The 27,135-nt window shown below is 49.5% G+C and overlaps 1 protein-coding gene across 2 annotated transcripts; it reads left to right on the forward strand.

Annotated features, from left to right (window-relative positions):
* On the forward strand, nucleotides 1–26,411 carry Dcaf4 (DDB1 and CUL4 associated factor 4). Of its 2 annotated transcripts, none has more exons than XM_042260869.2 (14): nucleotides 1–247; nucleotides 7,806–7,881; nucleotides 11,004–11,104; nucleotides 11,661–11,818; nucleotides 12,450–12,532; nucleotides 14,501–14,603; nucleotides 16,170–16,313; nucleotides 19,507–19,556; nucleotides 20,926–21,005; nucleotides 22,545–22,643; nucleotides 22,773–22,870; nucleotides 23,395–23,568; nucleotides 23,882–23,996; nucleotides 25,236–26,411. In XM_042260869.2, exons 2-14 carry the CDS (start codon nucleotides 7,814–7,816, stop codon nucleotides 25,466–25,468), a joined length of 1,506 nt encoding a protein of 501 aa, XP_042116803.2. In that variant the 5' UTR covers nucleotides 1–247; nucleotides 7,806–7,813; the 3' UTR covers nucleotides 25,469–26,411. The 2 variants fall into 2 exon arrangements, with proteins under 2 accessions (XP_042116803.2, XP_015847384.3); XM_015991898.3 differs by having other exon boundaries at nucleotides 21–247; nucleotides 22,542–22,643.
* The last annotated feature ends 724 nt before the right edge of the window (nucleotides 26,412–27,135 follow it).

Here is a 27,135-nt window from a genome sequence, read left to right on the forward strand (position 1 = left end):
GCCCCCGAACGCACCAGGCCGGGGCAAGCCCGACCAGCACGAAGCGGAAGTACTAAGTCCCGCCCTCTGTATAAGACCTCCCCTACTGGCATGGACAGGCAGATGCCTTATCCAATGAGAAGGCAGGACCTGTCGCCTTAGTCCTATGGGCTGCGACAACTTTGACCAGGAGGGTCTTTCCGGGTCCTCGCACGCCTCTCTGTACTCCAGCCGGCCTGTGCTGCGGTTGGGAGACCCGTTTGTGCAGGTAAGCGTGTCCCGACGCCTGCCGCGCCCCTGGGCGCCGAAGGAGGGTGTCGCTGCACCCACGCAGAGGTCGGGGAACGCCGAGCTAAGGGGCAGGAGGAATGAGCGAGTGATACACAGCCGGAGTGGGCGTGGGCCCGGGCCTGGCGGGTTCAGCTGGGTCCCCAGGGTCACCTAGTAGCGACCGACCGACCCACAGGCCCAGGGCTGTGGCCTCTGTTGAAATTCGGGCGGTGATGGAGCACCAGCCCAGTAGTACTTTTTGGTATAAATTTTGGAAGAGGTTCTTGTTTTTTTTTTTTATTGTGTGTGTGTTTATTTTTATATGTATGGGTATTTGGCTTGCGTGTGTATGTGTGTGTGCTGCAAGCATGCCTGGTGTCCATGGAGGCCAGAAGAAGGCAGACAGATCCTATGGAACTGGATGGTTGCAACCGCCATGCGGGATGCTGGGAATCGAATCTGGGTCCTCAGTGCTCTTAACCACTGAGCCATGCCTACATACACACACACACACACACACACACACCTTTTTATTTTTTATTATGTGTGTGGGTGTGTGCACTTACACGCCTGTGGAAAATGGAAGAGACCAAATGTATCAGACACCTGGAGCTGTAGTTTCAGACGTGAGCTTCTGTGTGAGTGCTGAGTATTGAACCAGGGTTCTCTGAAGAGCAGCCAGTGCTCTTAACCGCGGAGCCATCCCTCCAGCCCTAGTGGTAGAGAGGCTAAGTTGCCCGAGGTTTTGGACAGGCAGTTAGTTATATGGAAGAGTTAGCCCTGGTGTGGACCAGCCTCAATTCTCGGCCACACCAAGTTGTGCATTAGTGAGGAAGACAGTCTTTCCACACCATTTCTTCACAACCCGGGTGCATTTGTGGTCTCCTTAGTGACTTTGGGAAGCACAACATCCCCACTACCTTTAAGAGCCACACACCGTCTTGTGTGTGGAGCAGGGCAGGGCAGTAAGAAAGACGAAAAGAATCTAATGAATCAGCTTCCTGGAGAAGTCAAACACCCTGTGTCTGGAAATTGAGTTGTAAATAACAGTGGAAATTAATTGAGGTGCTGTGGCATGGGTGATTGCGCCCAGAGGTGACGGGGACTCCCTCTTGCACCCTTACTGCGACTTCGTTAGTTAGATATTGTTAGCTCTATAAGCCTCTGTTTCCATGTGGTAAAGTGGGGTTTAATTTTACTGTTGTTGTGTGTGATGCTTGGGCCAGTGTGCATGTGGAGATCAGAGGGGGCAGCTTGGTGGAGGTGGTTCTCCTGTGGATTTCAGGGATGGGATTTGTAAGGCTAGCGGCATGTGTGAGTGAATGCCGCTTGTGTGGGAGTGCCCTCAGAGGCCAGAAGACTGTTGGATCGCTTGGAACTGAGGTATAGGAGGCCACCTGGTGATAGTGAGTGCTGGGAACCGAGCTCAGGTCCTCTACAAGAACAGCCAGTGCTCTTAACTACAGAACCATCTCTCCAGCCCTTTATTTTAGTTTTTAAACTGCACAGAACTCCTAATGAGCCATCTGCATTTGCCCATTTCCCTCCTTGTTTACTCGAGGTCCACACTATTGAGGGTGGAAACCTTTTGTTGTTGTTTTTGTTTTTGTTGCTCTTTATACCTTTGTGCCTTTCCTGGAACTCACTCTGTAGCCCAGGCTGGCCTCGAACTCACAGAGATCCTCCTGGCTCTGCCTTTCAAGTACTGGGATTAAAGGCGGCCGCCACCACCGCCGCCGCCACCACCACCTCCTGGCTTGGAAACCTTATTGAAGGGACTGGTTTTTATGCTGGATTATACCAGCATTAGCATTTTGCATCTTCCTGTGTCTGAGGAATCAAGAGTCTTACTGAATTTTCCTCTGATTGCATTATTTCTCGCCTTATTTATGTATTTAATTTTTGTGTGTATAGTTGAGTATGGTTGTGTGGAAGTTAGGGGACATCCTGAGACATCATTTGTCACCTTGTGTGAGACAGGATCTCCTGTTCCCTCCTAGTTCATTGAGCTAGCTGGCCTTGGAACTTCTGAGGAGTTCTCTGCCTCCACCCTCCATTTCACAGTAGGTGTGAAACCTCATCCTGGGGGTTCCAAGCCATATGAGTGGCAGGTGCTCCCCCTCCTGTCTCCCCAGCCTTCACTGAATGCCATAGCCTGCTGTTAGGTAGTACATTTGCAAGGTTGTGCATCCACCATTGGCCATGTCATTCCCAAGTGTTTTTGTCATTATCCCCAACCCCACCCCCGTTTTCCAGCCATGTGTTGGGGTGAAGTGGTGTAGCCCCACGACCCCCAACTAAGATGTCCCCCGAGTGCTCAGGCTGTATTTGGGTAGCAAAGAGCCCAGAAGCACTGTGCTACCCACCCATACATGCTGTTGCTCTCATAGTGCTCCCAGCCACAGGCTCTGGGATCTGCTGCTTAGCTGGTGCTTGCTGCCAGGTACAGAGCCCCAGTAAAGCCAGGCCTTTTGCTAGGACCTACAACATGGGGAATATCAAGCCAGGCCTGGAAGGTCCTGGAGGAGGGGAAAGACTGAATGTGGGCTGTTGGATCCTCAGACCACACACAGAGCCTTACCTCTTCATATGTAGGAAACTGCCTGACAACAGGAAAAACCCAACCTCCCCAAAGAATGAAAGAAACAAGCAGACCTTTGCCAAGCCCCGATGTAAAGCAGGGCTTGAGTAACTGCAAACAGACTGGGCTTGCTTGACTTCTGGACCATCCGCAAGGAAAGGTTGGGAGCCAAAGGAGCTGAGCCTTTGAAAGCATTGTAAAAATAAAGTGAGGGAGCTGGAGGGATGGCTCAGAAGTTAAGAGAGCTGCCTGCCCTTCCAGAGGTCCTGAGTTCAATTCCCAGCAACCACGTGGTGGCTCACAACCATCTGTAATGAGATCTGGTGCCCTCTTTTGGCATGCAGGCATTCCTACATGTAGAGTACTGTATATGTGATAAATAAATCTTAAACTTTAAAAAAATAAAATGAGGTGGCCTCCTGGTACCACAGGCAGTGGAGAATGCAGAAGCCTAAGCAAGTCCCCAGATTGTAAAGAACACGTTGGCTGTTCACCTGATAGTAGACCTGTATCCCAGCATCTCTGGAGTTCTAGGGGAAACTTTAGGGCCAGGCTGGCCTTGACCTTGATATATAACCAATGGTGACCTTGAACTCCTGATCCCTGTCTGGCTTTGCTATGTATCTCGACAAGGCAGGAACCCACCTGGCAACTAAGGATTAGCAGGTAGTAGAGATTGTATGGGGGAGGGTAAATTTTAAGCACACTTATTTCTCCTCATTTCCATTTTTATCTCAAAATGACTTAGACTCCAGATTCTTAAATTGTACAGCTTCATAGTAGCCTGTTGTCTCCAAATGAAATGCTACTGAAAGTGGCATTAATTAAAGGGAACTCTGGTGAGTGGAAATAATGAGTTATAAAATACTGTACTCCCGGGTATTTAAACACCCTCCGTAGTGATGTGTGATCTTTTTCATAATTTACGATTATGGACTTCAAGCCAGGTGTGATGGTGTACCTCTGTAAACATAGCTTGTGAGGGACTGAGGCAGGAAGAGTCACATGTTCAATGCTAGTATAAAGAGACCCCCCCCCAAAAAAAATTATAGATTTCAAATTATTTGATGTTTAATATAATTGGTAATGCTGTCATAAGTAGTTGGGTTTTTTTTTTTGTTTGTTTGTTTCGTTTTGGATTTTGGTTTTTGGTGATATGGTTTCTCTGTATAGGCTTGGCAAGCCTGGAACTTGCTCTGTAGATCAAGTTTGTGTGTGTGTATGTATATATGTATGTATGTATGTATGTATTCTGAGGGGCGTGGAGAGGAACCAAAGCTAAAGGAACAGATCTGAAAGCCATTGAGCGTGGTGACACAGACCGAGTCAAATGTGGCTCCAGAGCCATATGCACAGTGAGAATTCAACACAAAGAGATAATTTTGCCTGATAGTAATATGAAAAAACAGCACACATCATGGGGTCCACACATCATGGGGTCTAAATTAGTCCTTCCCAACCAAGGACAAGTGGTGGATCACAACTATCTGTTTCACTCTCCCAGGGAATCTGACTCCCTCCTCCGGCCTCCTGGCCAATAGGCACGTATGCACAGGTACACTTGCAGGGAGAGCACCCATACACATAAAATAAAGAGAGAAAACAAAACAGGAATAAAGTGAACTAGGTGAAAACATGTTAAGTGAAAAAAGCTAGATATAGAAGGCCTTGTATTTTTGAGATAACTTGTATGTGACAGACAAATTGGGCTGGTTTTTTTAGGCTTCCTAGTAAAGTCTTTTGTTGTGAATAGTTGCTATTCCAGTTAACTCAAATGCATTTAATTCATAAAGGAGCTGACTGTTATATTTGCAAGAATAAGAATGACTATTTCAGTAGGTAAAAGTGCTTGCTCTGCAGGCCTCCAGGCCTGTGTAGCTGAGTTCCACCCTCCGAGCCCAGTGGAAGGAGAGAACTAACACTCAGAAGTTGTCCTCTGACCTCATACGCTGTGGCACATGTACGCCCATATCCACACACGTAATGAATAAATCTCTAAGAAGAGACTTTACACTTGCACTAATGAAGTGTCAGCTTAGAAACTAGCCAGCTCTATAGTCTTCTGACTCTATTTCAGGTCTCTCTCTTCCCCATTTTTACCTACTTTCAAAATAGAAGAGTCTTAATTGTAGCGTTCTGGCCCTCCCCCAAGTTTGTTTCCCCACGCTTGCATATTTTTGTTTGTTTGGTTTTCCGAGACAGGGTTTCTCTGTGTAGCTTTGGAGCCTGTCCTGGATCTTGCTCTGTAGACCAGGCTGGCCTCGAACTCACAGAGATCCATCCGCCTGGCTCTGCCTCCCGAGTGCTGGGATTAAAGGCGTGCGCCACCAACGCCCGGCTCCCTTTCATATTTTTGAGCTAATCTCCTATGAAGCGCAGGTTGGCTTCCTGAGATCAGTTATCCCAAATCAGGCTTTTGGGCTCCACTCCTCCATCCTTGGTCTCCTGGCTCCCGATGCCTCCAGTTACTCACTTCCTAGTCCCAGTTCCTCTGCAGTCTATGAAGGTCCCGCCCCACCCCACCCCGACTCTTTCCACTTGAGTGCCATCTCTCCAGTTTGTGAGAGTTTGCCCTGCTGCAGTGTCCGGCCTCTCTTGCTCCCCTTCTGACAGGGGTGATGAAGCCTGGAGCTCTCCTCAGCCTGCCCTGCCTGCTTCTCCAGCCTCTTCTGCAGTCCCTTGTACTTGACTCCGAATGCATCAAAGTGCTCCTCCTGTGTCATCATCTGTCCCGTCCTGTTACACACACACACACACACACACACACACAGCCCTCTAGCCTGTCCACACAGGGCTATCATTCCTTGCTCTCCCGCTAGGATGTGAGAGGTGTCATGGGGCAGGGGGCCACGGCTCTGCCCAATTCCCAGTGCCTGATGCACATTGGGTATTCTGTAAATATAAAATACTAAGGGAAAATAGCCAGCAGAAAGAAGCTACCTAGGGTTTGAAGTGAGGCGGAGCTAGAGAGCAAGCTTAGTGGTTAAAACACTGGCTTTGATTTTCAGAGGACCTTGTTTTGATTCCCAGCACCCACATGGCGGCTCATGTCTGTAACTCTAGTCCCTCCCCTCTCCTGGCCTCCTTGGGTACCAGGCACACAAGTGATGCACAGACATAGATGTAGGCAAACCACCCATACACATTTTGGTTTTGAGTATCTCGTAAGTGAAGGGAGCTAGAAGTAAAACTCAATAGCCAGGCCCAGGACCCTGGATTCAGCCCCAGCGCCACAGAATAGAGTAAAGAGCAGCAGGTTTGTTATTGGTTTTGGATTTTTTTTGGTTTGGTTTTTGCTCAGTAGTAATTTCCGCATAGCCCACTAGGTCAGTGGGTGCTAAGAGCAGAAACAATAACACGGGATCTCTTGCCTAGCATGTGCAAAGGCCCTGAGGCCTCCAGCTCTGCAACAAAACAAAAAAGGAATTCACAAACCATGAGACAGGAGTGTATAAGCAAGGTTTAAAACAGACAAATTAATGCAGATAGAAATCACAGTATGGGGGCTGGAGAGATGGCTCAGAGGTTAAGAGCACCGACTGCTCTTCCAGAGGTCCTGAGTTCAATTCCCAGCACCCACATGGCGGCTCACAACCATCTGTAATGAGACCCTCTTCTGTGTACATAATAAATAAATAAATCTTTAAAAAAAAAAAAAAAAGAAAGAAACCACAGTATGGATCTTGAGAGTGAACTTGCATTTTAGAAGAACATACTTTTCATCCTTAACATGACCTGGTTTTTTTTGGTTTTTTTTTTTTTTGTCTTGTGTAGCTCAGGCTGATCTCAATCTCCCTGTATAACCCGAAGGATAACCTTGAACGTTCAACCCTCTTGCCTACCCTCCCATGCTGGGGTTACAAGAGTACCACCAGGCCTTAAGTTTTATTTATTTTTATTTTGTGTGTATGGGTATTTCCTGCGCGTATGTCTGTGCGCTGTGGGCAGTCGGTGCTGGAAGAAGAAGAAGGCCTTGGAGTACATGTGGTAGAGGACAACTTGGAGTTGACTCTACCATTTGGGTCCTGGGTTCAAACTCTCCTCATATTTGGTGAAGAGCATCCTTACCACCCCCTGAGCAATTTACCAGCCCTCAGCTTTTTCTTAATTATGTGTATGTGAGGGTAGGGTGTGTGCATGTGAGTACAGGTGCCCTCCAGAGCCAGAAGAACACTTGGATCCCCTGGAGCTGGGGTTAACAAGCGGTTATGAGCCACCTGATAGCAGTGCTGGGAACCGAACTCACGTCCTCTGCAAGAGCACTCACTGCATGCTCTAATACCTGCTGGGTTCTCTTGAGAGTCTTACCGGGCAGCCAGGCTGGCCCTAACTTAGTGACCTCACTGCCCCAACCTGCCAAGTGCCCGAGTGGGGACTAAATGAGGCTCCCTAGCTTTGACCATAAGGATCATCAGCAAGAGCATTTTAGCAGAATGCTGGGGCTGGGGAGATGAAGACACTGAATTTGTAGATCACTTTTCCAGAGTGTTTCTGCACCTTTACAGTAGAGAGGGAGCCATTAAACAGGAACTGTGATGTCCCCAGGGGAAGCTGAGGTAGACATCTAGGTGGGGAGAGTGTCTTGGAAAGGCACCGAGACAGACGTTTATTTCTCCAAGACAAGAGTAAGAATTCACCCAAAGCCAGGCAGTTGGTGGTACAGGCTCTGAGTTCGAGGCCAGCCAGTTCCAGGACAGCCAGGGCTACACAGAGAAACCCTGTCTGGAGGATTGGGGTAGGGGATGAGAAAGAATTCACACAAGTGTGTGTGGAAAAGATGTGCAGAGTTGAGGTGTTCGCATCTGATCACGTCTCCTCTCTGTAGTGGTGGGAAGGGGTACTGGGAAAGTGCCAGAAGCAGACTTTAGGGAAGGCTTGAGTGGTAGCCTCACCAATGGCCATCGTGAGCATGGTGGAGCGGCCGGGCAAGTGGGAGAGCACACAGCTGGGTGTCTGAGTTGTTTTTCTCTCACAGGAACAGAAATGAGTAGAAGACGCGGGCGAAGCCGCCAGCAGAACCCCACCTTCAGTCAGGGTGACTCTAGCGAGAGGTAAGTGTACAAGTTTGGGGGCCAGCCTTGCCCAGTGCCGTCCTGGCTGTCCAGTACAGTGCTCGCACGTGTACTCGCCTCCCAGAAGGAGTTGGCAGTGGTGCCAGTAGGCCCGAAAGCCTGACATGTTGCCATCAGCCCACTGCTCCGGGCAGTGAGGGCAGCCACACTCTTTTTTTCGCGGTGACTGGCTTCTGACCAGAGTGCCAGCCGTAAGGCTACTGGTAGAGTTTTCTGACACAAATGGAGATCTGCTTTTCCATTTGGAGACTTGGGAGGGGCAAAAAAAAAATCTTTCTGGAAATATTAGCTAGTGTTAGTCCTGGGAAAGGGCTTATAAAATATGTACTTAACATATATGTTGCTTATATAAAAGTATATAGTATGTGACATAATTACATAATATATGCATTCTACTGAGACAATGACCAGCCGCCTTGTCTCATCTCTTTTTTTGTTGTTGTTGTTTTGAGACAGGGTTTCTCTGTGTAGCTCTGGCTGTCCTGGAACTCACTTGGTAGCCCAGGCTGGCCTTGAACTCACAGAGATCCTCCTGCCTCTGCCTCCCAAGTGCTGGGATTAAAGGCGTGAGCCACCACTGCCCGGCAATATATGCAAATCTTTATGTAGACAACATTTTGTGTGTGTATGTGTGAGTGGAGATCTCTACATAGCTCTGACTGTTCCGAAACTCACTTTGTAGACCAGACTGTCCTTGAACTCACAGTGCATGTGCCAGTCCCACCACCACCATCCCACCCCACCCCCACCCCAGCATACCAAGTGTTTTTTTTTTTAAAGAATTACTTATTTACTTACATGTACAATGTTCTGCCTGCATGTACACCTGCAGGCCAGAAGAGGGCACCAGATCTCATTACAGGTGATTGTGAGCCACCATGTGGTTTCTGGGAATTGAACTCAGGACCTCTGGAAGAGCAGCTGGTGCTCTTAACCCCTGAGCCATCTCTCCGGCCCACCAAGTCTTACTATACACAAAAGTATTCGAAGAATAAAGCAGTGATTGCTGTGTGCCCACCCACCTTGGACTGTCTTTAAAGTCCCCGGAATACCCATTTTCCACATCCCATTGTTATCCTGCACGAAGCACAAACATGCCTGTCTCAGAACAAGAGCCTCCTCACCACCCACTCCCGCATCATCCTCACCTGGCCTCGGGTGAGGACTCCCAGGACTTCTGACAGGAAGGCTTCCCTCGGCTTCACAGGTTGTCCCCTCTTTACAGCACAGGTGCCAGCTGCAAATTCTTCCACATGCCGGTCCTCCTTTTATGCATTTGGGTGGGGGGGGGTGCGTGCCATGGCGTACATGTGACGGTGAGGGGACAACTAGGGGAATTGGTTCTTTTCTTCACCATGTGAGTCCCAGGGATCAAACTCGGGTCATCAGACTTGACCGCAAGCACCTTTATCCACTTCGTTGTCTGGCCAGCCAGGCCTCCTTTTAAAATAGATCAATTTGGAGGAGGCAGGAGTTGAGTCGGTATGAACTCTTGCTGCCATTGTGGAAGGAAAGAACCGACTCCCTCGAGTTGACCTCCACATGCATGCTTGCCCATGCATGCCTGCCCACGCCCATACACATTTTCAATTCTTTTTTTTTTTTTCAATTTCTAAACACAGGGTGATGATGTCAGATATCAAGGTACCCCCCAGAATAAATTAACACAAACAGTAACAAAACCCTTTGAAGATTATGAGAGAAAGAACAAAGCTATGACCCTGGGAGGTCTACTTTTCCCATCTAAAATGGCTCTGTCCCGTAAAGCCACCCTGACTTGACTGTATAAAAACCCCTAATAAGCTGCCTGGCCCTGGAAGCCCTCAGCACGTAGTAGAGCTCACTGGACGTAAATCTTGAATTTGGCCCATACCGTAGAAAGATCAGCACTACACCCATTGTTGGTATGTTTTGGTAGGAGAGCCATGGATACTTTTTGGGCCCCGGGCCTTACCCCACAAGCCAGAACGGGTAGCAAGATGTGATCTAGGAGATTTTCCGCCAGTTTTGGCAGAGTGGTTTGGAAACCTGCTGGGCACAGCCACTTTCTGGGCTCTATGTGGAAAAAGTGGAGCAGCAGTCCTTGGATGGGAAAGACCATCGTTTGTCATGACACTCGATCCATCCTCCTGCTGATCACAGATGGGCTGCCTCAGAAAGCTCTGGACAGAAAAGGGAGAGAAAGGAATTTTCCCTGCAGCTGTGCATAGCGTCGGTATTGATGAGACACAGGCTGGTCTTTGCTTCCCTCAGCCTAGCTTTACAAATTTCCTTTTATTGTGTGTGGGGAGAGGGATTCTCCCAGGATTCTCACCCCATATCTCAGCGTGTAATTGCCACCGAGGCCACTGATGGCTTTACAAATCCAGTGTGTTAGCCATGCCCCCGTCCTAATATGGAGGAAATTACCTCTGTTCCCCAAATCCCAGTTTCTCCATCTGCAAGACTGTCTAGCCAGATAAAATTGAAACTCTGCTGCTGCTGAAGCCAATAAGGAATGAAACTCATCTGGCTTTGTAAATGCTGCTAAGCAGACAGCCCAGCTAGTAATATTCTCATTGACAAAGATTTCTGGTTTTCTTTTCATTGTGGAAAACTCCAAAAGACCTCACAACATGCAAAATGCCCAAGTGAGAAAAGAAGGAATTCCTATGACAGGTGTCCTCTTAGGAAGGGAGAGAGGGAGAGAAAAGAGGGGGGAAGAAAGAGAGGGGCTGGCCCTTGTTTTGATGTGTTTGCAGTAAGGGGTCAGTGCTCCCCAGATAATCACAAAGGTCAGATGAAGGCTACAGACTTGCTCGAGTAGGCCCTTCAGTCAGAATGAGAACTGGCTGGGGAGATGGCCTTGTTTGATTCCCTGGAACCCATATCTGAAAGCCAGGTGTGGCATCCATCGTGTGCTTTCGCTCCCCAGACTAGGAAGGCGGAGGCAAACATAGCCCTGGGGCTCACCAGCTGGCCCCGTCTATTTTGTGAGGTCCAGGCCAATGAGAAATCCTGTCTCAAAAAGACAGATAGTGCCTGAGTGTGGACACCCAAGACCGGCCTTTGCCCTTCATGAGCACACACACACTCACACTGCCACAACTGTGTGTCAACAGGTCCACCACAGAGACATCGCAGAGCCCACAAGATTCTGACCACCATGATGCCGAGGCCCCATCAACCTCGTCCAGCAGAGCTGGAGCATCGTCTGTACCAGGTAGGCAGGAAGATGGGTAGGGCTCCTAGCTTGCCTGGAGGAAAGATAAAAGCTCATCCTGCCTTAAACCAGGTAGTGGGTCTGTCCTGGCAGCCATTCCTCAGCCAGGACTTGGATATGTCTCTTGTGGGGGGAGGGGCGTTGGGAGTCCTTTTTGGGGTTTTGTTTTGTTTTGTTTGTTTGGTTTTTGTTGTTGTTGTTGTTTTGTTTTTTGAGACAAGGTTTCTCTGTGTAGCTTTGGAGCCTGTCCTGGAACTCGCTCTGTAGCCCAGGCTAGCCTCAAACTCACAGAGATCTGCCTCCCGAGTGCTGGAATTAAAGGCGAGCGCCATCACCGCCCGGCTCCCGGAGTCCATTCTTGACTTGAGGGAATTCTAAAAGCAAATTGATCTGCTGAAGGAGCCAGGTGTCTGGAATAATGATTCTGGAGGAGATGATCTCTCCAATACAGAACTCAGCAACCGACCGAGACTGTTGCTCAGCCAGCAGAAAAGACACACAGACGATTAGGTGGGTCAGTGTTTTCATTTAGTCAGTTGAGTTCTTTTTCTTGAAGATCTTCCAGGCTTTTATTTCGACCCGGAGAAGAACCGCTACTTCCGATTGCTCCCTGGTCATAACAACTGCAACCCCCTCACAAAGGAGGGCATCCGGCACAAGGAGCTGGAGAGCAGAAGGCTGCAGCTGCTGCACCAAGAGGACAATCAGAAAAAGGTGGGCCTCACCCTCGGCTGCCCGGTGTCCTCTCCTCCGACAGCACCCTCGGCTGCTGAGAGCAGGTGGCCCACCAGACGCCCCGGGACACTCAGCGAGAGGACGGCAGAGTGCTGTCAGATTTTCCCGGGCATGGATGATGAGGAAAAGAGCAGGCAAGGACCCCACCTCCTACTCCTCCTGTTTCTGTCTGCTGACGTAGACCTTGGCATCTGGCCTTGCTCTGCACACACCAACCTGTCCAGGAGCCTAGACGGAGGTGTGGCATTGACTCTCCAGCACAGCCCACAGGACTGCCTTGTGCTTGGGTTTCCTTCCTGCCAATGAGAGGAGACTTGGAGAGGACACCATCGAATTTCTGTCCACTTAGTACCGGTTTCCCTGATTGTGTCCTGTGGGGCTTCCTGTTCCCCAAACCACAGCACAGATAAATCTCCAGTGGCGTTTTGCTTTTGTTTTTGTTTTTTGGGCAAGGTCTCTCATAACCCAAACTGGTCTTGAAAGTACTATGTGTCCAAGGATGGCTTTGAACTGGTGTCCAGGATCCACCTCCCCAATGCTAGAACTCCAGGTCTGTACCACCATGGCTACCATCACTGAATCTTCCTTTTCTTTTTTTAAATAAACTTAGAAAATTACCAGAATAGGATTTAACGCATCTTCCATCCTACGAAAAAACCAGCTGGGTTTTCTCAACACGGCCAGTTACTGCCGGTAAGACAATGCCTTGGTTTGTCTTGAATGTTCTTTCCTGTTCTTGTTTCTGTAGTCCACAATCTAGTCAGATGAGACCTTGTGCTACTCTGTGAGAAGTCTTCGGAGCTGAGGATCTTCAGTTTGCTCGCTGCCTTCTACATCTTTTTGGTTTTTCAAGACAAGGTTTCTCTGTGTAGCCCTGGCTATCCTGGAACTAGCTCTGTAGACCAGGCTGGCCTCGAACTCACAGATCTGCCTGCCTCTCTGCCTCCTGAGTGCTGGGTTTAAAAGTAATATGCCACCACTGCACGGCTCCTTTTTTATTTAAGCCAAGACTGGTGACACATAACTTTTAATCCCAGAACTCTGGAGGCAGATCCCCTGGGACTGGAGTTACAGACAGTTGTGAGTTGCTGGGAATTGAACCGGAGCCATTCTGGGCTCAGTCTCCAGCCCTACCTTGGTCTTACCGATTACACAAACCCTCCCTCAGATACAGCTCTGCCTGCTGTATCTTAAACAGCTCTGAGTAACTGCTACTCTCCTCAGCAAGGGATGGAGACTCCTGAGGGTCTAGTGAGAGAGGAGAAGGGATTTATAAAAATTAGTCGGGACTCTGTGACGCTCACAATAACTTCATTCCTGAGACCCCTTCTGGTGACAGGTATGGCATTGAGTGAGTACGTGCTCTGCTTCACCAGAATGCTTGTGATGGGGGGGAGGCCAGGGATGCAGCTCAGTGTCCAGTCTTGTTTGTTTCACGTGTCTGATTCAGTCCCCCAGCATTCCCAAACATTGCATTATTTTTGTGACGGCTGTTATGACTCTAACTCGATCTGACAAGATAAGCTGATAACTCCTCCCATTTCCTAAAGAGGAAACTGAGGTTCAGAGAGGAGTGACTTGCTCCAGGTAAAATCAGGACCTGTCGGGCTCCAGCCCCCGACCCTAACCCCTGCACTCTACTACCTCTACATGGATGTGAGGGAGACCAGTGCGCGCTTCAGGGAAGGCCAGCCGCGCAGGGGTAGTGCACAGTCTCCTATATTTCCTTCCCAAGAAGGAAGAGAGTCTCGCAGAAAGAGCTCTTCTGCTGAGCTGGAGAGGAAGCCGTGCTTTGGAAGAGGAAAAGGGCAGTGAGGTGGGGGGCCGCACTCCTGGACTCTTCTAGTTCACCCTGTGCCCCTCAGCAGCTTGTTCATCTCTCAGGCACAGCCTCGTCATCCCAGGAGAAAGTTTGTACTAGGTGACTGGGTCTGATCCCTCTGGAGTCTAATCTTGGATTTGGGGAAGGGCTGCCCAGTGGTTTTTTATTTGTCCTTAGCGTTCTCTGTGAGAACTGATGTGGAGATAGATTGAGTGTGGGGAAAGGCAGAGTCCCAGGTGTTTCTCTTCTTTAGTAGTTGTTGAGCCATGACCTCCTGGAGATTCTGAACTGAATCATCCTCCTCTGGTTTGAGGCCAGCCTGGTCTACAAAGTGAGTTCCAGGACAGCCAGGGCTACACAGAAAAACCCTGTCTCAGAAAGAAAAAAAAAAATCATCTTAGGCTGGAGAGATGGCTCAGTGGTTAAGAACACTGGCAGCTCTTCCAGAAGTTCTAAGTTTAATTCCCAGCAACCAAATGGTGGGTCACAAACATCTGTAATATGATCTTATGCCCTCTTCTGGCATGTAGGTATACATGCAGATAGAGCACCATATACAGAAAATAAATAAATCTAATAAATAAAGCCAGGCAGTGGTGGTAGCATATGCCTTTAATCCCTGCACTCGGGGGGCAGAGGCAGGCGGATCTCTGTGAGTTCAAGGCCAGCCTGGTCTACAGAGTGAGTTCCAGGACAGCCAGGGCTGTTCTACAGAGAAACCCTGTCTTGAAAAACAAACAGAAGAAGTCATCTTCCCACAGAGGTGGTTCTAGAAGCATGTACCCCGGCATCAGACTGTGGTGTCCATTCCCTCCCTCTGTTTCTGTTTCCACCCTCAGTTTATCCCATGAGCTTCGGGTGAGCTGCATGGAGAGGAGAAAGGTAGAGATTCAGAGCTCAGATCCTTCTGCTCTGACAAGTGACCTCTTCAACTTCATCCTGGTGAGTGACACCTGTCTGTGGGTCCTCCGGTGTGGCTGCCACTGCTGCCTCATTGTTAGTGTTCACTACGCCTGGCTAACAAGCTGATTACTGTGAAAACAGGTGTCTGCCCTTTGGTTTGGTGGGAGTTTTTTCTGTTTTAAGATTGTGTGTGTGACTCACTCTTTAGTCCTGTCCCACGACATAAAGCCTGGGTCTTCTCCCTGGCCGTGGTGTGTGCAGCTGAAAAGGCACACAGTGTGGTACACGTCCGTGTGCCCTCAGCTGCAGCTCAGTGGGTTTCTTTGCTCATTGTCCATAGTTCCCACAGTGGCAGGGCCCTATAGACCTCCATCACATCGTTTGTAGGAAGTGGAAGCTCTCTATTTACTGAGACCTGGACTGGATGGAAGTTAAGGCCCACCAGTAGAGCCTGTGGACATTGTAAGGGAGCCAGCGTGTGCCCTGCACATGAAGGATCCTCCCCCTCTCCATGGGCCTCCTGAGTGTGTGTCTTGCCAGGGAGGCCACATCATCCTTCCTGGAGGCCAAGGGGAGGCCTGGGAGAGTGAGACTAGGCCATCCTCGGCTAACAGGATGGGAGGCCAAAGCACAGACCGACCCTTGAGGCCTCCTGGGTCTCGAGCAGAGCCCACCCATGAAAGGAGTATTGGGGTCAGGCCCAGATTCTCCGCTGCTGCAGCCCTTGTGATGGGAGTGGGGTCTGAACCAGCAGATCCTTGGCTGCAGTGGGTCCCTCCAGCCCCTTCCCCGGCACAGTGTGCAGTCTGCCGGTGCACATTTGCCTTCGGTAGAGCAGTCTCCCGTCACCAGCATCACGTGGGACTGGCTGGCTTGTATGGCCAGAGGGCTGGGAAGGCAGTTTTCCACATTTGATTCTCCACTGGTAGGTTCGTCCAGCCATGTAACTCTTCAAGCTTGTAGAGTTGGGGGAATTTTGTGTGTGTGTGTGTGTGTGTGTGTGTGTGTGTGTGTGTGTGCGTGTGTGCGCGCGCGCGCGCTTGTGCATACAAACACATGGTTACATATATAAAAAAAGATAAATATGGAAATTTAGTTTGAAATAACAATGTTATGTTTTGTTGGGGATTCTATTGGGGGAAGTTTAGGGGTTGCTTTTTGAGACAAGGGAACTATGTACCCCAGGCTGGCCTCAAACTCAGTTTTCCTGCCTTAGTTAGTGTCCTAAGTGTTGGTATTACAGGCACTGTGTTGTATTTTTAAATTAAATACAGCAGGGTCTCACTGTGCAGCTGGCCTAGAACTCACCGAGTTCTCCATTGCTTTCATGGTGGCCATATGGTATAGTTCTCTGGGCCAACATTCAGATCCTCCCAAACTCAGTTCTGAGGTAGTCACTAAGGACACCAGACTTCCTGGCCATGTCCTCTCTTTACCATCTTCATCCATTCCTCAGAAATGGCAGGGCAGACTCTGAACTTTGCTCGAAATCACTACATTGAGCAGGAAGCTAAGTTAGGTCCCTGCCATATTCCCTTATGGAGAGGAGCTTAGGCGACCCCATGGCTCAGCCCGAGAGATCACTTACAGCCTGTCTCCCTCCAGGCAGATACTAGCAGTGACTGCCTCTTCACAGTGAATGATGTCAAAATTGGAGGCTCCAAGTACGGCATCATCAACCTGCAGGGTCTGAAGGCCCCCACGTTCAAGGTGCACATGCATGAAAACCTGTACTTCACCAACAGGAAGGTATGTCCTGCCCTGCCTCTCCAGCCTTGCAGCACGCTTGATTTGTATCCAGCCCCTCGATAGTCCTCTCCCAGGGTCCGGGAAGAATCTACAACCAGCTGATAATTAATCTTTAATGAGAAGAAATGAATCTATGTACACGAAACTCCTTGGTCCATATACTTTATTATTCTGTGTCAGTTACAAGCTTATATTCTGCTCTCATATTTAGGTCATCTTTAGCCTGATTTCTCTCTACACTTGTCTGCGATCCCCTCTAGGTTCTATCTTAATTCCTTCATCTAGTTCTGCCCCTTCTAGGTTCTCATCCATCTTGTTCCTTCCCATATCATTTCCTCTCCCGTCTCCTCTCTCCTCTTCTCGTTCTACCTCATCTTGTTCTTCCCTATCTGGCTCTTTCTCATCTTCCATCTCGTTCCTCTAGTACTCTCTTGTAGCCCTTCAATCTACTTCTTCCCCATCTCAGTTTGTTCCTCTCAAGTTCTTACCCATCTGGTTCTTCCATTCTCTTTTCTCTTCTCTGTCCTCTCATGCCCTGGGAATCCTGGTATATATACACTTACAAGCAGTATTCCCTTAGCAGTGCAAAGCCAGGCTTCCAGGGTCAGATGGAGGGGTGATAAGAATCACATAGGGAGGCAACAACCGTTAATTATCACTTGCAACCCCAAAGGGAAGTGAACATTGGGGAAATAAATTAACTAAAGGCTAAATTCAGGTAATGTCTAAGAAGAGGGCTCTTATGTGCTCAACTATAATCTTAAACGTGGTTGGTAGAAAGTGTTAAGAATTGCCGGGCGGTGGTGGCGCACGCCTTTAATCCCAGCACTCGGGAGGCAGAGGCAGGCGGATCTCTGTGAGTTCGAGGCCAGCCTGGGCTACCAAGTGAGTTCCAGGAAAGGCGCAAAGCTACACAGAGAAACCCTGTCTCGAAAAACAAAACAAAAAAAAAAAAGAAAGTGTTAAGAATCTATAAGTTGCCAGGTCAATGGGAGAAAATAAAACTGTCTTCTTTTTTCCTGTAGCTCCTATCTGTCCAAGTTATCTGCCGTTTTTCTGCAGGGTGGGGGAAAGGGTGCTCAGTCGCTAGGCAACCTATGTACAGCTAGATGCCTCTGGTGATAGTTAAAGGGAGATCTGGAACTGGTGGTAAGGTTTGGGAAAAGAGGAAGTAAGGCTTAATTGGCACATCCGCCAGGCCTTCTCAAACAGGTAGCCCAGATGCTTAAGTCTGTTCTTAGAGAATACAGAGGTATCTCTGATAAAGTACTTTCCTCCATCTGGGGATGGACCTGGCCGGATGCTGCTAATGATGATTACAGGGAGGCTTGAACTGGGGTTCTGGCTGAGCATAGCTGTCAGCACAGAAGGTTATCTAAATATTCCTAGAAGTGGTTAGGTAAGGAGTTAGAGGTCTATAAAGTTAGTAAGACTGTAAGAAAGAATGGTTCGAGCTGAATTGTGTAAAGCTATTACTTAACGTCCACCTGACCTAGGCGGTGTCTCCTTGTGGAATTTATCTTAAATCAGGAGACTTGCATGTGGACTGTTATTACTGCTAGTCCTTGAAAGTGGCCAAGGGAGATATCTGATTCCTGAGAAAGCCTTTCCTGAGGCTGTTCTCCAAATACCTGGAATGTGTATGTCCAGAGAGTGATCAGTCCACACTGTTAGCCCTTCTTAGGGAAAAGTCAACTGGGAAAACTATGAAGGCACACATGATTTTCATAACAGAAGACAGCTGATATATAACAAGCCAAGTAACACCAAAAACTCCTTGGGATTTGGCTTCCTCTGGAGGAATTCCCTGATTCCTCCAGGTAGTGACTTTGCCATAACCAGCTGAGTTCTTATGATATTCCTGTGGCCCGCAGCAGATTTGGGCCTAGGACACTGCTTAGTTGCCTAAATTCATCAGGGAAAGGGAAAAGAGCTTTGTGAAGAATACGGGAAGAGCTGTCTCACTTGGGGACAGATGACTTGTTAGTTCCTGAGAGCCCACAGGAAAAGGAAGGCCCAGAGCATCTTATGTCAGGAGAGAAATTTAGTTGAGGTAGTTGGGGCGGCCTCAAGGCCGTGTGCTCACTGGCCATCAGGACATTCTTTTCTAAAGAATCAGAATCAATGTGAAAGGGCGTGGTTCCTGGAGTGTGGGCTGTGGTGATCACAGCCTGGATGGAGTCCGCCCCTGGGCATCACAAATGTCAGTGCTCGCTGACCAAGAGCAGCCTTTAAACTGCATCTAAGAGGCTGTGACTCCTGCTCAGCCGGCGCAGGAGCCACAAGGTAGATGGGGTGAGCCAGGTGTGGGAGCTGGACTCTGAGTACACAAGAAGGCTGAGACTGGAGGGTCGCCCTTTGCTTGAGCCTAGCCGTATTTTCTCCTGTCTCGGAGGAGGCAGACAAAGGAAGGAAGGAAGGAAGACTTGGCGCACCTTTGGTTAAGAGTGCACTTGTCTCCTAGCCCCATAAGTTAGAGAACTCAGGACTGGCTTGGGAGGTGGGGGTGCCAGATACCTTAGTATGGGACCCACGCTGGTGTGCAAGGACTGAAGCCTGGAGTTTGCTTAGGTCCCAACGTGTCTGAGCAGGGAGCCCCACTAACCTCAGGATGCTTCTTTCAACATTTCCTTATGTTGTGGTGACCCCCAGCCATAAAATTATTTCATTGATAACTTCATAACTGTAATTGTGCTGCTGTTAAAATCGTAATGTAAATATCTAATATACAGGACATCTGATCTGCAATCCCTGTGAAAGGGCCACTTGACAACCCTCCCCAAGGGGTCACAGCCCACAGGTTGAGAACCTCTGAATTAAGGGGTAACTTAGTGGTAGAGTGCTTGCCTAGAATGTTCAGAGCTTTGAGTTTAGTCTCAGTACTGTGTGGGGTGGAGGGTCATGTGTCTGTATCCCTATAAGTCTTTTCTTTTTTAATTTTGAGGTGTGTGTGTGCATGCATGCACATACATGTACACATGTATCTCTGTGCATCCAGGAGAGGTTGTTGGGTCTCCTGGAGCTGGAATTACTGGTTGGGTGCTGGGGCCCAAACTCAGGGTCTCTGTAAGAGCAGCAAGCGCTGAGCCATCTCTCCAGCCCCTACAAGCTGTTTTCTAGAAGAAAAGCATTGACCATTGTTCCCATGAGCAGCAGTGGACCTAATCTTTCTTTCGTCCCACTCCCTCTCCAGGTGAACTCTGTGTGCTGGGCCTCACTCAGTCACTTGGATTCCCACATCCTGTATCCTTTGGCAGGTGGATAACCACGCCCTGGTATGGACCTAAGCATCTGTGGAGATGGCAGAGGGGTAGACCGTTCTGCACCCTTGGCTCATGTTTTGGACACAGACTACACCAGGTCCAAGGCAGGGAGTCTCCATAAGCAACTGGAGTGCAGGGGTGGCTGTTTGCTGGATGCTGATGAAGTTGCTGTGTGCCAGACAGTTGGGACTTGATGATGTGTAACTGCTAGAGACCACACGGGACCCTAGGAAGTCTGACTCCAGACCCTACCTGCTCCACCACTGACATACAGTCTCGGCTCTTGGGTCACCAGACTGACCCATCATCCCCGCCAGGGGAGTCAGTGCTTTGGTGAAGGAGTCAAGTAAAAAGGATCAGTACAGCCCTAACAAGGTAGCCAGCCAGTCGTGAGGTGGCGTGAGAAAGCAGAGATTGGGGAACACCGAGGAAGGCAGAGGGGAGTACTTTGACACTGAGCACAAGACTGTAATCTCAGACCTGTGCCTTTAGAACACTGGTTTCTGGCCTCTCAGTGAGCCTGCGGGGCTCTCTCTCTAGGAACACAGTAGCCTACTGTGATGGGGCCTGGGCTTTCTGTGTAAGATTTGTTTAACATGGGCCGGATGGTGGTGGTGCATGCCTTTAATCCCAGCACTCGGGAGACAGAGGCAGGTGGATCTCTGAGTTCGAGACTAGCCTGGACAGGCATCAAAACTACACAGAGAAACCCTGTCTCAGAGAACAAACAAACAAACAAACAAAAGAGATTTGTTTACCACATTTTCATGACACTTATCATTGGTTCAATCCGTAACTAATGAGTTTTGTGTTTTTTTTTTAAATTTATTTACTATATATATAGTGTTCTGTCTGCACATATCCCTGCAGGCCAGAAGAGGGCATCAGATCTCCTTACAGATGGTTGTGAGCCACCATGTGGTTGCTGGGAATTGAGCTCAGGACCTCTGGAAGAACAGCCAGTGCTCTTAACCTCTGACCCATCTCTCCAGCCCCCAACTAATGAGTTCTTAAGCCTATGTGCTGTCATTGAACTTGAGACTTACTTCATCACATGCACAGGCAAATACATGTGCAGACATGTTACACCATAGCCTCAACAAACTCACTTCACTTTGAAAACCCAAGTTCTCTGGTGGAAGACAGGAAACAGATTGAAAGGGACCAAAAGCTTTAGCTGTGTCTGTGACATTCTGTTCCTGAAGGAACTGAACCTGGGTGTAAAAGCATTGTCTCTGGACTCTCCACCCTCCTTTGTGTTTTATCATTTGCAGAAAGATACGGATGGCCATTCTTCTCCCAGAGGAGGGCCCTGTCCGTACCTGACTTTCCTTAACAGATTTTTGCAGCCTGTGCCTCATGGGCCTTGCAGAGACACCAGGCTGTGCCACCCTGCTCCCGGCATCACTGTTCGTCAGTAATCACCAAGGTACTACGGAGTCCTCTCCTTTGTCTCTGACGAAGGCCTGGGTCCTCTGTCTCCCTGGGGGTCTCGTGGAGACATGGGCACCAGAAGCTGGACAACCCCGGTTCAGCACATGGGGTGGGGTGGGCAGCACTGTGGGAGGGTTCCCAAAGTCTGCCCCGGATCATGGCATTTTAGAGTTGGCTGGGTTTTTTTTGGTTTTTTTTTTGTTTGTTTGTTTGTTTGTTTGTTTGTTTTTTTTTGGTTTTTCGAGACAGGGTTTCTCTGTGTAGCTTTGCGCCTTTTCCTGGAACTCACTTGGTAGCCCAGGCTGGCCTCAAACTCATAGAGATCCGCCTGGCTCTGCCTCCCGAGTGCTGGGATTAAAGGCGTGCGCCACCACCGCCCGGCATGAGTTGGCTGTTTTTTATAAACCCTATGAGGGCATTTCAGCAGCCAGAGCAAAGTGCACATGACTAGCCAGTACAAGACTTCAAAACATTGGTTTGAGCTGCCTGTAGCGATCATTCAGAAGGCACCGGTTAAGCCCCCAAGTGTGGTAGGCGTGCTGGCTGGCTGGAAGCAATCTGACTGCCCCTTCTGGCAGACTCCTGCGTGTGGTTTGCAGACGTCGGGCAGAGCCGGCCCAAAACACAGCTACTCCGTCCCCATGTTCAAGCACACTGTTTGACCTCTGGAGGGTGGAGGCAGTACCTACCCCAGCAGGTTCCTCCTGGAAGTAGATGAGGCCGTGAACATTGAGCCCGGTTGGCATCTCACTGCCCAACAAACTTGTGGGGTATATATCTTTCCACTTTACAGATAAGGAAACTGAGGCAAAGAGCCTGTCAAATTTTGCCCCACAAAACTGGTTTTTTTTAGTGCTAGGAGTCTTCTTATTAATTCCCTTAGGGAACTATACGAAGTAAAGTAGAAACTGGAAAGGGAGACTTCTGGGGTACTGGCCCGTCTTAGTGGTGGGCACAGGCTGGTTCTCCCTTGACATGTTCTGTCAGTTCATAGTTTCAGTGTGTGACTTGAGCAGGCTGTTGGTATTGGGACCAGGATTGAAACCACAGTTCCTGTCACCCCACATGGCCCTGCAACAGTGTTAACACTGTGAATGCCACAGTCTGCCCCGAGAACACGAAGTTGCTCCTTGAGCAGACGTCCCTCCGAAGTCATTCTCTAGTTACCACAGAATCCAGTAAAGGTCCTTGTCTTGGTCCTAGAGTCCTGGAGGCTGGGAATTCCAGCAGCATACTCCAGACTCTGGGGAGGGCAACCCATTAGTGCTGACCTCATTCTGTTGAAAATCCACCATTGCCACGTTGGAGGCCCATCTGCATGACCTCATCAAATCCTGGTCACCTCCCAAAGGCTCCATCTCTGAAGTGCATCATCGTAGGACTTGGGGGTAGTTGTTGCAGATAGGGACTCTGGGAGACATCTAAACCACACTTTTCCCAGTGGTGTCCCAGATCTGGTGGTTGCTCGCCTGGTAACGTGGAGGCGTTCCTGGGCCTAGAAGGCTGCCCGGTTTTCCTTTGTTTCTCTAAGCAGGTACCGACCAGCCTGGCATGCTCTGCAGTTTCCAGATCCCTGGTGCCTGGTCCTGTGCCTGGTCCCTGAACATCCAGGCAAATAACTGCTTCAGTACTGGTAAGCCATGGCCACATCCCTGGGTGTGAAGTAAAGAACTCCACAGACCTGGAGGTCCACCCAGCAGTTCCTGGTTCCCCAGACTGCCAGCATCCCTGGTCTCAGGGACCCATTTCTTGTCTCCGCCAGGTTTGTCTCGGAGGGTCTTACTGACCAACGCAGTGACAGGACACCGGCAGTCATATGGGACCAACAGTGATGTCCTGGCTCAGCAATTTGCAGTCAAGGTTGGTTGGCTCGGGAAGGGTATAACAGAAGGTCCCCTTAGTGGAATGTTTGTGGGAGTGGAACTGGATTTCCCTGGTGTAGCATCTGGGCTGCCGCCTCTTCTACAAGAAGAAAAGCGCGGGAACGATCAGTGGGCACTTTGTTTGGGTTTTTTATTGGTTAGTTGTTTTGATTTGATTTGGTTTCGTTTCCTTGAGACACAATCTCGAGGAATCTCTGCCTTGAACTGGTGGATCTCTGAGTTCGAGGCCAGCCTGGTCTACAGAAAAACCCTGTCTCAAAAACAAGAAAGAAAAGAAGCCCAAGGGGCAGTGGTACTCCCTCTGAGCACCTACAAGCTCACCACGGGATGGACACTGGAGGACGCACAGGGTCCGTGTCCTCAACCTCTTCCAAGAACTCAGACTTCCTTCTAAGTCCACTGGGACCCAAACTCATACCAACCCTAATGCCAGGGCATACATACCCTTCCATTCTTAGGGGCCGGTGGTCAAAACTGAGTGCTACCGCTCTCTCTCTGCAGACTCCCTTACTCTTTAATGGCTGTCGTTCTGGGGAGATCTTTGCCATTGACCTACGTTCTCCAAGTCAAGCCAAGGGCTGGAAGGCCACCCGCATCTTCCATGACTCAGCAGTGACCTCTGTGCGGATCCTCAAGGAGGAGCAATACCTGATGGCATCAGACATGGCTGGAAAGGTAGGAGATCCTGACTTCAGGCCTCAGAATGGTAGGGTACAGGCCTACAAGAGACCCTGGTACCAAGGCACCAGGGTAGGGGCTATCTTGAAGTTCTTTTGATACTCCACTTGAGCTTAATCTTGCCTAGATAGAAGTGCAGAAGGGCCTCTGGGTCTGTGGTTTTGATGGACTCAAACTTTAGGAGTTAATGGCAGTCTCTATAATCAGAAAAGGTCACTGGAGATCACTCCACCCCTGCGGCTTCATACCTGGTAGTCACTGAGTTCCTGCTAGACCCTTCCCAAGTAACGCTTTGTGCTTCTTCCCCCAGATCAAGCTGTGGGACCTGAGGGCCACCAGCTGTGTGCGGCAGTATGAAGGTCATGTGAACGAGTATGCCTACCTGCCCCTGCATCTGCATGAGGAGGAAGGGATCCTGGTGGCAGGTGTGTGGGGAAGGGGAGGTCCGTCCATCAGATGCTGCCTGTGAGGGCTCTCGCATCCTACACAGCAGAGACAAAGGTGGTCAGACTAGGGCTAAATAATGGGAATTCTGGCCCCCTGCCAGCATCACCTCAGAAACAGACAGGTGATGAACATCAATACAGCAGCTGGGGACTGTTGGATTGGAGGTCAGGCCTCTTGGAGTCACAGGATTCCATCAGGTACCATCTTACCTAAAAGCTGCCCATTCTGCTCACATTCCCTTCAGAGGATGCTGAGAAATTAAGGGTCCTGACGTGCTTGGATCCTGGCCCTTTACCATTACCCATGATCCACAGGGGAGCAGCCGCAGCTGTCTGGCCACTGAGCCCTGAGGGAATTAAAGTAACTGCAGATCGTACTATTCCCAGGCCACAACACAGAATCCATGTTTCTACACATGGAACAGTTGGCCCTTGACATGTTCTCGGTCTTCCTGAGGCTCCCATGTGCCAATGTCCCTACAGACAGTACTCATCCCCTGTTAGAATCCTGGGGGGCCAAGCAGCGATACTGCGCTGGAGCTTCAGCTGTACTCAAGTGTCTTCAAGGCCAACACTGGGCTTGCTCATACAGTGACGGTCCTGAGTCTCTCAAGAGTTTCCACGTGCTGAGAGGCAGGCACGGGGTCCGCACAGCTGCAGGAGCATGCCCCATGCTCCAGCATGGGCCTGCGGTCACCAAGTACTCAACTGAAACCTGATTGCTGAAACCCCCACAGGTCTCTAGGAGCACGGAGCATCTGGGCTGTCCCGGCCCATGGTGTCGCGTGCCACATTACTCAGAACTAGGAGTCCTGCAGACTTTAACTTCAACCAGAAGTAGCTGGCGTCTGCTCTGCCAGGATGTAACCAAGTTGAGAGATCTTCCTGGCTAGTTCATCAAAAGGAACCCAGCTGCCTGGCATCTAGACCAGCTAGACTCCCACCTGAGAAGAGTCCCTACCCGTGGGCCAGGGTGCCGACTGGGCCACTGCTGTGTCACAGCCAGCCAGTTCATCCTTGTCACTTTGAACACCTGCGGCTAGTTAGGGTTCTGGAGCAACAGACCAACTCACGGTCTTAATTTTAAGAAATATATTAGCAGAAATACCCTCCACCAGTGGGTTTGCGTTTGGCCCTGGGAGGTCCTAAGACGCCTTGTCTACATGCCATAACTTTCTTTGCATTCTCTAACCTCTGTGTGTCTTCCCTCTTTCTTAGTGGGCCAAGACTGCTACACAAGAATCTGGAGTCTCCATGATGCCCACCTGCTCAGAACCATACCTTCCCCATACCCCACCTCCAAAGCCAACATCCCTAGTGTGGCCTTTTCTCCTCGCCTTGGGGGCCCCCAGGGAGCCCCAGGGCTGCTCATGGCTGTCCAGCAGGACCTTTACTGTTTTTCCTACAGCTCACTGTGTCCAGGCGATCTGGAGGAGGGCAGGGGGGAGTGAATGGCAGCTCCCTTCAGTTTCTAAAGAGGACTTTTTTTAAGTGGCGCCTGATGTATTCAGATGGTGTTCTTCAGCTTGAGGGCAGTGCAAAGTGGTTGACATGGGGGGCAGGGGCTGGATAATGACTCAGCTGTTAAGAGCATTGGCTGCTCTTCCAGAGGACCAGGTTCAATTCCCAGCACCTACATGGCAGCTCACAGCCGTCTTCAATTCCAGTTCCAGAGAATCCAACACCCTCTTCTGGCCTGAGCACCAGGCATACATGTATAACATGCAGGCAAAACACCCATATACATAAAACAAAAAAATACAATTTTTTTCCAAGTAGTTTATGTGGAATAAGTTCAGTAAAGTGGCAGTTAAATTGTGGGTTCGGGACATGAAAGGCCTTTCCCTATTGAAATCCATAGACATTTCCCCCCTTCACTGGCAAGGCAGACTATAAAGACTGGCAAAGCAAAATTAATTCAAGCTACTGCTGACACCAGGAACCATCCAGTGGTGGGGGCGACCTGAGTGGTCAGTGCTGCAGCGGCAGGAAGAGCTGCATCATCTACCCTGGAGAAAGAAAGGCATCCGGTGCAGAGGAGCAGCAGGCCATGGCTTTGTGTCTGCGGATTCAGGGCCAGCATTGAAGCCGCTTTACCTTGCCTTCTTAGATGGTGCCAATAAGTCCTGGATTCTTCTGTTACCCTGCACAGGCACTGGAAGGGACAGCGGATCTCTTCGAGTGCTGTGGCTCTAAACAGTCCTGAACACACCTTTCTTGGGGAGTCTTCAGGATGTAAGGGACAGCAACTTCTGTTACAGTGACTTGAATGTCAGCTCTAAAGCCCAAGGCCAAATTTGGCTTTGACTTTTTTGCAATCTTGGGGCTGCAGTTTATGAAATATTTATAGTGTTAAAATCCTTTCTACCAACCAATAAAGTAAAAAGAAGCATGTGCGATGTTGTTTCTGCATCTGATTCGGATCTTGATCCCTTAAGCTGGTGAAGCATCAGATTGCCCAAGGAAATCCCTCCTGAGCTGGCCAATGGGAGAAAGAGACCCTAAGACCAGCAGCCTCACTAGCTTGCTGGAGACCTTCAGGTTGCCCTCCTACACCGCTGCCCTGCTCCGCTCATGCTCCAGGAGGCTGCTCTCTAGACCTCTCCAGCCTCCCTGTCCCCAGCACTCAGTGGGAAAGCAGAGGGCAACAGAGCAGTGGGGTGGGATTGATGGTCCTCTGGCTCCGTTCCCGTTGGGACTAGGAGTATCTGTGACCAGAGGCCATGGCCTTTATTGGAACACAGCTCTCTATGTCCTAATGACTTTGCTATTTGTGTCAGGCACAATGTTCCCCAATTAAGCAATTACCCACTGAGTATTCATCTTTCTCCTCAGGGGTCCTAATACCACTTATATAGAGAATATCACCAATCTACTATACTGACTATCTCACATTTTATTTGAGCCTTGTAACAATTCATAAAGAAGAGGGAATAGATAGTTAATTTACATCAGTGTCATCTTACAGATGAGGAAGCCGGGGTCCAGGCTCAGTGGTACAGCATGTCCTCAGCTAGCACAAGGCAATGGCTTCAGGTAAAAAGCTGCTGCAATTCTAAACTGTCCTCTTCAGAGGCCACAACCTCAGCAAAGACACAAGATGATGGACTACAGCAGC

Source organism: Peromyscus maniculatus, chromosome 14 (genome assembly GCF_049852395.1).
Source record: "Peromyscus maniculatus bairdii isolate BWxNUB_F1_BW_parent chromosome 14, HU_Pman_BW_mat_3.1, whole genome shotgun sequence".
In the NCBI taxonomy this organism is placed as follows: Eukaryota; Metazoa; Chordata; class Mammalia; order Rodentia; family Cricetidae; genus Peromyscus; species Peromyscus maniculatus.